Source organism: Pipra filicauda, unplaced genomic scaffold (genome assembly GCF_003945595.2).
Source record: "Pipra filicauda isolate LSUMZ 115617 unplaced genomic scaffold, ASM394559v2 scaffold101_size5749837_pilon, whole genome shotgun sequence".
NCBI lineage: Eukaryota > Metazoa > Chordata > Aves > Passeriformes > Pipridae > Pipra > Pipra filicauda.
The window spans coordinates 3352375-3367734 of NW_024103452.1; the positions used below are offsets into that span (position 1 = coordinate 3352375).

Here is a 15360-nt window from a genome sequence, read left to right on the forward strand (position 1 = left end):
TCACCATAGGAGGAATTTACTAAGCCCAGACCTTGATCCTAGGAACAAGTTTGATACAGCAAAACAGAAGAATAAACTTTTGTGTTAATATATCTCCGCTGCTTGGTCTGTCTTTCAGTAAATTGAACATCTTCATGCCTCAATTTCAATAGAAAGGTTGTTCGTGCAAATGCAACTTCAAGAATACCCTCAGTGGCTGGTCATCAGAATAGTCCTCCCTTCTCCATGTCTATATGGCATGGATCCCCACTGCTCCTGGGAACATAGACGTCTAGTGCTCACCTAGTGAATCCCACTGCACATGATTTAGCTCCTGGTTCTCAAAGTTTCCTTGCCTGTTATTTCCATGACTGGAATTCCCAAAAGATGTTAAAAGCAAATCCTACCATTATATGGAGGTGGTTTTTTTGCTTGTTTGTTTGTTTTTGTTTGGTTTTTGTTAGTTTTTAGTTGTTTTTTTTTTTGTTGTGGTTCTTTGTCTGTTTGTTTGGTTTGGTTTGGCTTGTTTTCAGACTACAGGCTAGCAGGACAGGAGAATGCTCCTAATTTCCAGGCCATTTGAAATTAGTTATTACACTATCTTTCTAGGTAAAGTGGATCTTCACTGTCTACAATTTTCTCTTAGAGCTAATTGATTCCTGAAGACACTAGAGCTTATATGGCAAAATGACTAACCCGTACCATAATGAGCAGTAACTGCTTGGACTCTCAAAATAGCTTAAGGAATAATACATGCTAACCACACATATCAAAACGTTGTGCTATTAGTCATTGTTACAGGCATGTTAATTACTCTTTCCATAGTGTGTATATTATAATGCTCAAAAAATTTATTTTTTAATAATCAAGCCACAAAATGGAGACTGAGATCACAAGAGTCTGGGTTACAAGAGCCTGAACTAAAGCCACAAAAGTTAAAATGGAAATTCTGAACGAGATTCCATTCCCAATCCATGTGTTTTATTTTGTTTATGAAATAACTAATTCAGTCGCTGAAAAAAAAAATTGAAAGATTTTCTTGAAAAGGAAGAGTGAATACCACTGAAGCCCTATATTTCATATTTCTTTCTCAAAACAGCTGTCAGAAAACAGCAGCACTAAGAACCCACTAAAAAACAAACAAACATGAAAGTAATGGATAAAGTAGCAGATGAAGCTTTTACTTAATGTGATAATTCCTCTCTTTGAAAAGGCATACAACTAAAACAGCAGTAGAAAAGTCTTTTTAAGAATTCACCTTCCAATCAGTAAGGCAGGTGGTCAAAGCCTGGCTAGGACCAGCACCATGTGTAGCCAGTTCCTAAACTCTGCTCACTGCAGAGTGAACTCATGAGTAATTGACAACTACAGTTATGTGAGGCAAATCAAAAACGTGCTTATCAAGGGAAACACTTATTACCAAGTTCAAATATCTGTTCACACAATATGGGTTGCACACTGCAGATCTAGTCAAGAAAATATTTGTAAGATCCAGAGATAAAAAAAGAGGTTCAAAACCCCAAAAGAAAGAGAGGTGTGGGTGTTCTGTTGAAAGGGGAGACTTCACTTAAAGGTGTCTGGGTTTCTGAACAAGATTTCAAAAGGAAAAGTCAATTTCTGAGAATGATATTCTCAATTAGGAAAAGAGAGAAATTATTGTATGTATGAAACATGTAGAATAAACACAGACTTCAGATCATTTTCTTGAAAAAGACTCATTTTCTTTCCCTCCTTCCCCCATATACACTTTGGGAACAAAAGCTCCTAATAGACTATTGGAAAGAGAGACATTGGTTTCAAGGTCTTTTGCAACAGGCAGAGAAAATGTACCATTTAGGGTGGGCGTTTAGATCAGTCAAGCATTACAAGGAGCACTGGACTAATAGATGTGACAGTGAAGGGTTTTTATAACATCCGTGTTATAAAATGTCTTGATTTCTGTAGATGGCGAGTAGCAACTGAGCTGCATTGGACAGTGTGAAGTCATCTCTCAAAATAATACAATATAACAGGTCAAGTGCATTTTGCTTTGATTTGCACAAGGGATGAATATAGAATATCTCACTGCAGTGCAGCCATTCCCATATCGAACTAATGAAGTCAAAGATGCCTGTAAGTTCCAGAACTGTGAGGGAGAAATTTGGTGTTTTCCAAGAGTATCAGCTCCTGTACTTGATGACTAGTGTATTGTAATATAGAATTTAAACTAAAAGTCTACCACGAATGGATTTGGGGCTTTTATTTATTTCTACATCTCAATGGCAGTCAGCATACAGAAAACATGATATAGTGAGTTCAGCATGTGGGGACAATCATGTAGTTAGGAAGCAATGTTTAATCTAGTTGAGGCCAGTAATCTCTGGATGTTGATGGACAGTGTCATGCACTGCCTTGTAGCATTTCCACATGGGCGATCTGTTGCTCCGCAGCATTAGAATCTGCATTTGACTTCTTATTCTCTTATCTACTCCTCAGGGATTCAGTAAATCCATCAGAATTTTACAACTGCCATTCTCTCTGGGCTGTGACACATATGCAGCCAAGGATTAAAATCAGGCTTCTAAAGCAGTTGCCACTTGCAGCCTCTGCCCTGCTCTTCTGACAGAGATTGGCAGTGCCACCGCAGGAAGTCTGAAAACCCAGCAAAGTACCTTCTGCACACCCCAAGCCTATTTATTAAGGTACATAGATCCACTTGGAATATAATGCTTAGCTAAGAACAGCAGCAGGACAGAAACTGACTCATAAATCATGCAGCAATCTTGGTCAGAAGTGGGGCAACAACTTGGGCAGGACCCATCTGAGCCATCTGATTTTATTCTGCTTCTCCATGTCAATGAACCCTTGGACTTCATCAGTGTTTACAAGTTAGGAAAAGGCAATTCCTAAAGCAATTGTTTCAGGACAACAGGGATACTTCAGATGCTTTGCAGATTCTGATTTTACTTAGAGCTTTACAGACTCAGTTTTCATTGGTTAGATTATTTTTTCCCCACTTTATTTGAAATTTTCACAGTCACTGCTACACATCCTTTTCTGAACCCTATGAAAAACTCTGTTAAGTCCCTGTCTTCGCTCTCTCCAGACACTTGGGTGCAATTTTATAGCAAACTCAGAAGTACTATATAGTAAATAATGTAGGCTCTTATTTACAAGTTTTTATTATACAGAGCGAACAATCAAAATAGTCATTGACTTTAAATGATAAACTTTTATTCTGAATATACTGGTTTTGCACAATAATTAACACAACGGTTCTAGGATTATAAACTTTTTATATCATTATTGTACAAATTTTTACAAAAAATTATTTTTCCAGGCTTGTCAAGTTCCACAAAAGTGTCAAGAGAACACAAGAAAAGGGAGAAAGACCTGCTTGCCTTGTAAGAGCAACCAAGTCTTTTTCTGCAGAAACGCACACTGAGCATTTCAATAAAAATATCCCAGAAAGCATGATCCAGACATTCCATACAACACAAGAAGAGAAGACAGCTTTGTCAGATCACAATCGCAATTTCATGGCATCTGAACAAGACAGTATCCCTTTAGCCTCAGTGAAATATATCTTCAAGATGATGTTTTCCTTTTAAATCATAAACAGGACAGATGCAAGTAGCTGGGAAGAGGGTGAGGCTAACTTTTCAAAACTCTTGAACTGTTTTCAGACACTTTGTTTTAATATTTTACAATAGTGTACAATGAGTATTAACAATATTAACATTGTGGTATGAACAAAATAATAATAAATCTGGCCTTTTCTAAAGGCTTGAATGTCTGATGAAGACAGGGTAAAATTTATCCTAAGGAAGGAGTTATTAAGATTTCACCTTCAGTCGACATTCCAAAAACACCAGAGTGCATTGTAGTGCCTTGTAGGCACTAATATATTTCTTAATAACCAGTGTTCCAAATTTTAAGGTTCAATGGGACTGAGGTGGTGTTTTGGAATTCTTACTAAGCAAGTTTTCTGAGTTTATGTGTTAATGAGAACAAAAGGTCTTAACGTCTCTTCAGTGACACCAAAACACTCTCAACCACAGCAAGTAACACTTGGGTTGTGAAGGTCACTTAAAAGGGATACTGCCTGTTTAAAACCAGTAAGGCCAGTTTTTAAGTTAGTAAAAGGAATATTGTAGGAAAACTTACAAATGGCAGCAACATTGTTGTTTTTGTCAAGTTAAGCAGTAAAGCCTCAAGCATTAGAAACATGAAAAAGATCATACTAAAATCTTAAAGGTACAGGACCTAAAAATCTTGTCAATCAAACCTGCTATGTTATGTTAAAAACCTGTTACAAATATGGACCACGGTCAGTGTTTTGGCAGTAATGCTGGTTGTTTAAATGAAAAACTAAAAAGAAACCTTTCATGTTAAGTCCTCAGATCACGTTTTGCACAGCACCATGCTGTAACAACTTTAATGGTGGTTATTTGTCAGACATACAATACGCTGCATGACTTCTGTGTTAACCAAACCAATCCCAACAGTTCCCTTAATGCTATTTAAAGGATTTGAGCAAATATCAACAGAGCTTTTTATCTGGCTTACAATTTTTTACAATATGTTGTAATTTGAAAATATCTCAATTTAAAGCCTAAGATCAAGTTTCTTCTTTCAAAGACAAGAGAAGACAACTATGATGCATTATGTAAGGGTAAGGACACCCTTCTGCATGAGAATTTGTATTTATTTATGTGAGTTATTTCTGTCGACTGGTGTTCACATTTTGTGATAGCCAAAATTCACATTGCATTTTCCATCTGTGTTTTGAAATTTGCAGATATCAGGGTAGTGTATTTTAAAAAAATCTTGACCATCACTTGGATATAAATATAAAATTTTAAAGTATTTAAAATAATATTTTTTAAAGTATTGAGTTTTATGGGGACAGAGAGCCAGATCCTGAATTTTTAATTAGATGGGTATTGTGACTGGAAGGCTAAGTGTTTATAAGAAACATTATTCTCCAGGTCATATAGAGGGGCAGAGGAGAGGAACAAAGGACATTTTCCTCTTCTGATCACCCAAGAGGGCTATGTGTCTGCATGGCAGGAGCTTCTCTCTCCTTTTGCATTTGAGTAATTTAAGGGAAGTGGATTGAGAGCAAGACCCACAGACGTTTTCTGTGGCACCATGACTTTGTGCCTTCTCTTTTTATGCCTACAGATTTTAATAAAAAGTTTAATAAGTAACTGCAAATACGCCCTGCCAGCACAACCCTTGCCAGTGTTAAATAGTGTAACTTGTCCATGAAGGGTTTCTTTTGGGAAGCTAAATGAAAACTATAGAGAACTTAATATACCAACAATCTTTCAAGAATTAAAAAGAGCAAAATGCAAACGAATGTGTCTTTTAACTAACCTTAGAGTAAAAGCTATGAATGCAGTAAGTATTGGCCTATTCCTACAAAACTTGTTCTTCCCATAAAATGTGAATTGATCACGTCAAGGAAAAATACAGGATGCAGTCTTGGCATTAAAACCACTTAAACCAATTTTTGTATCAGGTGGTAACTGGTGACAGGGTGAAGAGAAGTACAGCAATATGACTGAAAGAAGAGCTTCAAGTTTATCTTCACCCATACTATCAACATTAGCTCACCTTCCCTGAGGAGGACCTGAAGTCATCCATGACATTATTAGAGACATTTTTTTTAAAAAGCTAAATTTGATCACTGAATAAAAGGTCAGGATTTATTTTTCCTCACTCACTGTGTTCCCAAACATGAGAAAATACATAGCTGGAGCCAAGGTACATGAGAAACAATGAACCAGCCATGAGTACAAGTACAGTAGATGTCTGATCTTTCAAGCCATGCCATGGCTTTGAGGAGTTTCTTCAGTTTTCATAGGATATTAATGCATGACCAATCATTTTTTTAAGCTTTTGGCATGATCAAAATTATATCAATCAATTGTCAGAATATACATACCAATGTTTTGCATTCTATAATTTTTTTAAAGAGCTAGTGTATTGTGCCATGTTAATATTTGCATATTGCAGTTGTTAGCAGAACTGTACAATACCAGCAGAGTTGCACATTCATTGGTTTAGCTGTCTTGCAATACTGTTTAGTTTTGAAAACTTAGAAAAAAAAAGCGCAAATCATATTTTGCATCAACACTATGCTACACTGTAATATTGTAATTTACTGCACCAACCTGTACCACCAATGAGGTTGTATAAAAACAATTTCTAAAGTTATTATTCACAATCAAGTATCAATGTGCATACATATAGATTCAAGGCTCCCCTTTTGTTTATATTTTTTCTAATCACAGCAACCAGGACATTTTGCTGTTGAATATGCTATTTTCAATAATAAATAGCAACAGCAGAAGTTTTAATATTAGGGGTGGTTATATATGAAGGAAACAAAGGGGGAACTTGATATGAACTTTAGAGAACATATATTTCCAAAAATAAATGCATTAAATCTCATTTTTATATACTTAAAATATCTGTACACAGATTTTCATGTGAGATCACTATTCTGTAAAAAATCCAACTCAACCCTTTTGTTACAATAGCTATATTTACCCTATTTTCTCAGCTTTTTCATTGCACAGTATATTCAGAGCTCTGTTTCATAATATAATTTAATATGATTTGATTGCAACACATTGCAATGTTCAGTTTCTCACACAATAAAAGAATCACTCAGTTACCTTTTCAATGAACTATACTCTACCATCAAAGAAAACAAACTGAAAACAATAACATAGCATCATCATCATGCAAAATACCCTTGGAAACCAACGTTCAAATATCACAAAGACATTTTTTATTCACAAGCATTTTTGTTTCAGCCTTTGAATGATTCTACTAGCTTTATATGTAACTGCATTGTAAAAAGGAGGTGAATGTTACGTTGAAATTAACATTTTTTCTGACAGAAGATGACACCAAGCTTAAGACGAAGATAACTTTTTAGTTAAACTCTCCAGCACCTTTGTATTTTGAAACACAGTAGTTTTCTCCTTTTCTTCCTTTCTTCTTGCTTTCTTCTTCCTTCCCTTCTTTCCTTCCTACATACAATTTATCAACCTACCAAAACTTAGCTGGCTGCATGATTCATTTCGGAAGAACAAACCACTCATCATGAAACATTTCAATCATGCTGAACTTCTAATGAAAATTGGCCAATATTTTCATTTTACTCAACTAGTTTGGACAAAACTGATGTTCAAAGCAGCCATCATGGTGCTAGTAACATATACTGGGGACAATATTTTTTTTTTCTTTTTATTTTTTTTTTCTGTTTTTAAATAACTGTTCATGTAAAAGAATATAAATCTTCAAGATATCCAAAGCTTAAAAGAAATGAAAATCATAAACGTAAGCCATTGTTAGGGGAGCCCTTTTACATGAAGTCATCAAGATTACAACAACAAACAAACAAACAGAAAAGAATTTAGATTTCCCCAATGGAGCACATACAGAAGTCTGCTCGGATGGCATAGATGATGCAGCATTCACACACGTTTAAGGATCCGACACTCCAACATGCAGCCACCGTGGGCGCCTTTATGAATCTCACAACGACTGATCACCAGACACGAGCGCTGCTGTTCTGCTGCTGTCTGAATAGCTGACCCCTTCTAAAATGAAACTGAGGCTATCGTTTTGGCCGGGTCTTGATTAAGTTATGCAGCTTTTGGTTTAGCAAGGTCATAACTGGCAGTGTCTGCTGCCAGATAACAGCCAAAGCAGGACCAGCTGAATTCCTACCATGGACCACAGTGATGGACTCAGACCAGAGGCACCACCACAGTCAGCCGAATCTTCCTGTCGACAAGAAAAGAAGAAATCATTTAACACTAATTACAATGAATTTTCCTAAGAAGTAATCTACAGTTTAGTTTGCAACATTTTGAACTATCATTGAGGCATCCTTTTTGGTCTTATATACGTTATTTTGCTGACACAACAGCAAAATAATTCCTGAAAGTTTGTCTGATTTTTGATACAAAGGGTGGTACTATTATTTTAACCATTAGCATGGGAGAATCAAATACTTTCAAGGTTTACTACAGTCACTTATGAACTAGGTGGGATACTTACACCATCAAACAAGAAATGCTATGGGATATATCCGGGGGCCCCAGAAAACCCCATTTGTATTCCTTAAAATTACATCAATTGTAAGACTCTGAGTATCACTTTATTGTGAGGAAAGACAGAATAACAGATAACTTTTCAAGATTAGAAAACAAATACCAAAATATGTTTATGTCCATTTCATCAAATCTAATGCTGGCACATTAAAATGAATATGGTCTGCAGGTGAAGGTATGATCAAAGAAAATGAAAATTCTTTCTTTGTTTCTGATGCTCTATTCAAGTAGGAGAACCAAATTTCCTAGTATGTTTTCTTACATGTTTGATGCAGTTCAGTAGAGAAGACATGCTCCCCTTTGAGGGCTCACTCTGAGTTGCACTGCTCTCTCATGCATCAGTGGACCCTACTATTCCTTATGCCACACAGCAATCACACACCTCTTTTCCTCATTCCTTTCTACCATTCATTGCTGTTCTTTGGTTCCACTTTGCCTATAATGCATAATACTTTTCACATTATGGACTTATTCATTAGTCCAGCTGAAATATATTTGATACCTGTTCTGGAGCCTGTACCATCCTACACCTTGTTTCTCAGGACTGATACAAACTGTGGTTAGTGCCTAAAACACCAGGACAGTGTTCCAGCCATCCCTCCATTTCTTTGTCTGCTGAGTCCAGGATTCATGGGTAGCTCTGAAGGCTAAAAATACTTGGTCTTTCTCTTGTTTTCACTGTATTCTGTACCATAGTATAAAAAGACGATTTCCATTTCCCAAGAGATCCCAAGCCTCCAAGGACAAGAAAACAGTGTAGATGGGAAGGGACTTAGGTATATTAGCAATTAGGGAAACTTCTTTAACAGGAGTAACATGTTCAGGGAAGGACAGACAACTGCATCTGAACAGTAACAGAGCCTGGCTTCTGGCACAGAAATAAAAATTATTTTAGAACAAAAATCAGAGGAAAACCAGCCAGCAGGAAACAGCTCCTGGTTCAGACTGATATGTAATGAATACTCAATGTACCTCAGAAAAGGCTGGGGGCAGGAGAGTGGGTCAGTGTGGAGCTAAAAAGAACACAAGCAGGATAAATAAGGAAGGGTCATTAAACCATCTTTAATTGATTGGCACATCCTTAATCAAAACCTTCCAGTGCTAGGAACATAAAATCAAGATGGGGGAATGACAATCACTCATCAGTGAACCATCCCAAAATAATACACATATCAGAAACCTGGTGGAAGGCAGTTATCAGTAGCACAGAACACTGTCAGGCTACCAGCTTTATAAGAATGGCAGTATAGGACATGCAGCAGAAGGGTGCCACGTAAAGGATAATACAAAATGCAACAACATAAAAATCTTACAGGAAAAGGGAAGTGTGATGGAATCTCTGTAGGTAAGAAATTTCAGAGTCTGATAATAAAAAAAGTAATACTAGAATTGCACTGCTGACCACCCAATCAGAGGGACAATATCAATGTTATATGAGATTGGAGAAGGTACATAAAGATTGGATCGACACCTTATCAAAGAGAGGTGTAGAGACCGCATTTTCAGATATGACAAATGGCTTTTGGGACAAACAGTCTTTAAACCTTTAGGGGTGCACAGGGCCCTGTTCAAAATTATTAGTGGAGTTGCTCTGTATAGCCCTAGTAGCTCTGTAGACCATGATGCAATAGGATTTAGCATTTTTGTGTGAAAGATCAGGTCAAACAAATCCAAAATAGGAGATACCAACTTAAAGAAAGGCAACCACCTGAAAATTACCAAAAGCAGTTAAAAAAACCCCAAACAAACCCAAACAACCTCAAAACCAAGAAAACAGAAAAAACCTTAACAAACAAACGAAAACAGAAAGCAAGGAAAAAGCCAAACAGACCTAGAAGTATCATCTCAAAAAGCAAGTTCCTTACAAGGGTCCAGAAGCATATTTAGAAATATTGCATTAGATAACCAGGTAAAATTAATGCCGCAATTAGAAAAATCAACCACACATAAAAGTGCAATCCCAAAACAAATGAAAACACACCACCACCACCCTCTACCAAAAAAACACCCAACACATAACCAAATCGAAAACCCAAAGAAACACCCCTGCATGAATCAGTAGGGAACTTAAGTACACTGTCATAGAGAAAAGGTCAGTATTTAAGAAATCAAGTTTACCCAACAGGAACAGCAAAGTACATAAAAATGACAGATTAAATATAAACAGGAAAATTAGAAGGGCTGATAAATAATTTTTTATGACTTTGTTGCAGAATATGCTGAAAATTATAGTAGAAATTTTTTACTAAAACAAAAGCACGAAGCAAATATGAGGTTAGAGCAACTGCTTCATAACAGAGGTGTAAAGAGGGAATCTGGGCATTATAGGGCACAGCGAAGAACTTCAATGAGTTCTTTGTGTCAGTTTTAATTGGTGAAAATTTTAATGGTATTCCCTCTACATACAGTGCATTCTTCAAAGCAAGGAGGTCAGAGAAATCAGAATCAGTTGGGGAAAAATATATGGAAAATCAGATAAAGCAGACAAATTATACTCAATACCTTATCAGGAATTATAATATTCACCAAGAGTCTCCTTTAGAAACTTGGATGTAAAATAAAACCCAAAAAACCAAACAAGACCCAAAAATTCCTTAGAAAGAAACAAAAACTCATTCTGTCCTAAAGCCAATAGCTCATGTTAGCTGCCATTCTTTATCAACAGTAGCCATTTCCAGATATGTCTCTGTCATGTGATAGCTTTATAATTTAGTTCTATAGTTTTTGTTTAGATTTTTGTGTGGTTTTATTTTTGCTTTTGGGGTTTTTTTGTTTTTTTTTTTTTTTTCTGGTTGATTGCACTCTACAAGTTCAAAATTCCTGAGGTTTCTTGTCAATAAGGAAGCCTTAAGTGAACTCTTCTGCACAGATTTGGAGTAGGATGCTAAGATTTCAAGATGCATTGAACTTTCTGGTTTATTTAGTTTGGCTCTGTTACTATTTGCATCTGCATTATGTCTTGTCATGTAGCTTTATTTCTATTCAAAACACCTAAAAATAATCCTGTTGCATCTTCCTCACAGTGGTTACCATTAAAAAACAGAATTATTGGTAAAGGTTTCCTCTCACATGAATTCAATGAACAGCACTCAGTGTTACCTTTTGGTATTTAGGATTTCTTATCATTGAAATTTCTTAGAGAAGTCTTCTTTGAAGCAATAGTCAAAAGTAAAGCAGGAGATTTAAAAATTTTCAAAAGAGGGGAGATGTCTGGAGAGTAAATAAGAAGTAAATTGAAGGTCTTAAACAAAACTGTGCATAACATGAAGGGGAAAACATCTTTACAGTGAAAATGGCATCCAGTATGGATACAGAGTAGATAGGCCTCCACATACTGAATTATACAGTATTTATCTTACATGTCACCTCTGTATTAGACTAAATATTGGGTACATTACATTGATAAATTAATCCTACCACTATATGCATTTGAAAAAAACCCCAAAACATCTCCATTCTGTGGTCTATTTCTATTTGCTCTTTGAGATTTTGTTTTAACTACATTGCAATTTATGGTCACTGCTCTTACGTTCAACAGTCATACAATGTTCCTATTGGATTGAAATTTTGCTTCTCTCTAGGACTACACAGAGCATTTTTTAAGGGATTCACTATTAACAATAATAGAGAATGTCTTGAAAGCCTCATGAAGGAGAGGCTTCTTCTTATTATGAATGACAGTATTAAACTGTAACACTGTATCCAAGGTTTATACATATATTTCAAGGTCAGGGAGATTTTAACCTCATATTGATCAAAGCCACATTGAATTTCTGCAGTTTGTAGACCAATTTGCAGTGGTAAACCAGCAGTTCTGTCAAGAACAATTTCTAAATATTGCCTCTGGAATCAGTTATTCTTTTGTGCCATAAGCCAAGACAAAAATAGTAGTGGCAAAGAAGGTACAGTAAATCCTACCTAAATTAATTTTTTTCTCCCTAGCATTGAACATTGTAATTTCCTTGTGTACTTTTACTGTTTTGAAAACTAGAGGAAATGAAAAAAACAAAACAAAACAGTATAAGAAAAGAGGAGAAAGTCTGATTATATGGCAATTTACATGAATTAAAGAAATCAAGAGTTTCAGGGAAATTACTGAGATTCCATCATTAATTTAAAACCAGACTGAGAAAAAACATCAGTTCTGAATGGTCTTCAAAATGCCTTTTTTGAAAACACTTCCCCTATTCTTGAGCTTTAAGAAAACTTCTCAACTATTACATGTGTATGTTATTTTCGAGATTTCTTCTAAAGTATCTTATAACAAAGGTATATAGCATTATTTTATCCTATCTTTACATTATCTTTACCTCTGCTAGTGCAATTAGACACTGAACTATTTTTAAGCACTTCCACTGAAATTTTCCAGCCCATTACGTAAATCATACAAAAATCCTGAATAATAGATCAGTTCGGGATGTGTTTCCTGTGTTGTCCTCAAAATAATATTCTGTATATTATTTCTCTTTGAAAAGAGAAAGAATTGTAAAACAAATTGCAAAGAATCATCTTTAGCCACTTTCATTTCATCAGAAATGTATAAGAAATTTCTTGCATTAATAAATCACATGTCAAATTTCCTGGCATGCTTGAGGTAGAGAAGTGTCAAATCTAAGTGTCATCTCCTTCTTGTCATACTTTACCATGATAACTCTAGATGGGATTATTTTACATCACACACTGTGAAAATTATTCAGCACTTTCAGAATGGAAATGAATGCTTTTACAAAACCATATATTCATTGTTAAGTATCAAGCCCACATATTCATTGTTATATATGAACATTTCCTTGAAGATAGTGCCAGTCCAAAATTTTAAAAATACACATGGAACTAAAAATACATATATACATACATGTTAAGCTGATATACTTCTTAGTCCTTTAGAAGTGCATTAGAACTATGTAATGTACTAAAATTTTGCCTGTAAACCATAACAATTCATCAGAACCTTTTGTGCTACAATGACTTATAAAATGGTAAAACAACAATATGTGTCAAAGAGCTTCTGATCTGGCCTTCGATGTCAGTTGATCATCTCAAAGTTATACCTTTTATAAGTATATATTTTAAATGCTTCATATTGTATGGACAAGACCTTTGCTTTTACTCAAGAGTCATTTCCAGTTCCAGTGCATGGTCCTTCATAAATTTTGTGTTACCCTCCTTTGTCTGGACTTCCATACAAAGCTGTCAAAGCTGTACAGCTACCCATGCACAGATCAGGGACATAGGCTATTCCATCAAGATATACCCAATTGTCTGGTCTGCTAATAACCCTCAAAGCTCCCACATTTCTGGAAGTTGATGGGAGTAAGACATTCACAGTAGGGGCTAAAAACCTATACAGTATTTTTCTTTACTTTCAGGCATAGCAAAAAAACCAGTGTGCATGTACAAAGTAAGACTAAGCCTTTCAAGGCAGTGATAATGACTATTTTGTTATCCTTGATGAAAAGGAAAAAAAAACCCATCACGTTATTGAACCTGGTCAGCGGTTTGTATCTGTGTTGGCTTCAGTGATTTTAATAAAACTACACAGATTAATGTCCAGAAAAAAAACCATTTCCAAAATCACAAAGTTATTAAAAACAAGATGGATGAATAAAATTACCTCTACAACTTTCTGCTGCCAAAAGTCTATCAGCTAAAATTATATTCCGTGGGTTTCCCATCTTAAGCAGAAAGTCCATTTTGGGCATAAAGAATTCAGCTCAAGGTGAGTCTTTGCTGTTTTATGTACATTGGACAGTAGCTTTTTAATTAAAAGAAGGTTACTTGCAGAGCAAATTGCATGAGTAAGAACATGAGATATTAATCTAGACTTTAAAGTGAAATACCACTGGCTTAGGGGAAGGGACTTTTACCCTTTCTTACAACCTTCTACCATGGCTGTGCAAGTTCCTAAGTTTGTTAGAAATTAGATCATTTAAATACAGAATAGGAAACTTCAGAATTACTCAAATACAGTTGTTAAACAGAACTTTAAGATTTTCTTCACTGTTGTTCAAGTGATAATAATTGAACCTTCCCTTAATTTCAAAGAGAATATACATTACTGAGAAAATGGGTTTTCTAAATTGCTACAATTTTCAGTATTTTACTACACTAACTCTGAAAAATGCCCTCTAAGCTTCCAGTTCTGCCTCTCAGTTGGCTTTACTTTGATAGGCATGTGAGTATCTCCCTCTAGTGGTTTTCAGAGCAATAATGTTGATCAGAGACCCCTCCAGTCACGAATTTTATGCTCCTTATCTCAGCAGTTCTCTTGCAGACATGTTGCTATCACAGTAGCTAGTGACACAGTCCCACACCATTAAATTCAACACAGTCTAATTGCCAAGGCTTTTGCTGTGAACTCCAGAGTCTGCACTAGGTCAACATACAGGCCTTACCCGTGTAGTTAAATAGATTGATGCACAATATTATCTTCCATCATTAACTGTTGTGTTCATTTGAATGCAGTGAAAACTCCTTACTCTTCTCAATAGCAGCACTTACACAGAGCACTCATCCTTGCCATCCCTAAGTAAAGCTTTATTTTCACAGGTATTGCAGTCTCTTCTATTTACTTTGTATCTTTGTGTAGAAACTTTTCTTCTGTTCATTTCAACAAGGACAAGCCAAAAATGCTTAGAAGGGAATGACACGTACTCAGCTGATACATGCGCAATCTCAAAGAGCCAACCATATAAACCCAACAGGTTCCCTCGTCTTTCTATGTGCTATGGGAGAGGCCCTTGTGTTCAGTAATTATGATTTATAAGGCTCCAGACAGGGTTTTTTCATATTTAATTTCCCTTAATATTGCAATAGTAATTTGCTCCAGATTGTTGCTTTTGGGACTTGCTTCATTCTGTTTTCTTTTGTATGTTCAGTAAGTAAAAAAGTCTGCTAATTTTTTAAGCCAAGGACAAAACAAAAAATTAGAGAAAGTAACTGACCATCCACACCACATGAAAACTTGCAGAAAAATGAAGATAGGAGCGGACGTCATGGCAGAGGCACGACTCGTTGTGCATATAGGCTGATCCTATTAATAACGGGCAAAGTAGCAAGTAGAGGAAAGGAAAGAAAACACAGAAAAAAAGACATACAAGATGAGATATCATGCAGTTTGCTAGCAGTTAGCAGAGTTAATGTGAAAGCATCCACCCAAGAGCAAGAGATTCACAGCAAATTTTGCAAATAAACTTAACCAAAACAATCCACTGTTACAAAACACATGACTTACACACTGATCAGCACATCAAGCTAGTGAGCA

General features: G+C 35.8%; 1 protein-coding gene across 2 annotated transcripts in view; it reads right to left on the reverse strand.

Moving 5' to 3' along the window:
- Positions 1-3170: 3170 nt before the first annotated feature.
- The window catches only part of CACNA2D1 (calcium voltage-gated channel auxiliary subunit alpha2delta 1), a 379138-nt gene continuing 366948 nt past the window's right edge, over positions 3171-15360 (reverse strand). The window contains exon 39 of one of the 2 annotated variants that reach the window (XM_027711461.2): positions 3171-7767. In XM_027711461.2, coding sequence (XP_027567262.1) covers positions 7651-7767 — 117 coding nt within the window. In that variant the 3' untranslated portion in view covers positions 3171-7650. The other variant, XM_039388463.1, reaches the window with a different exon arrangement.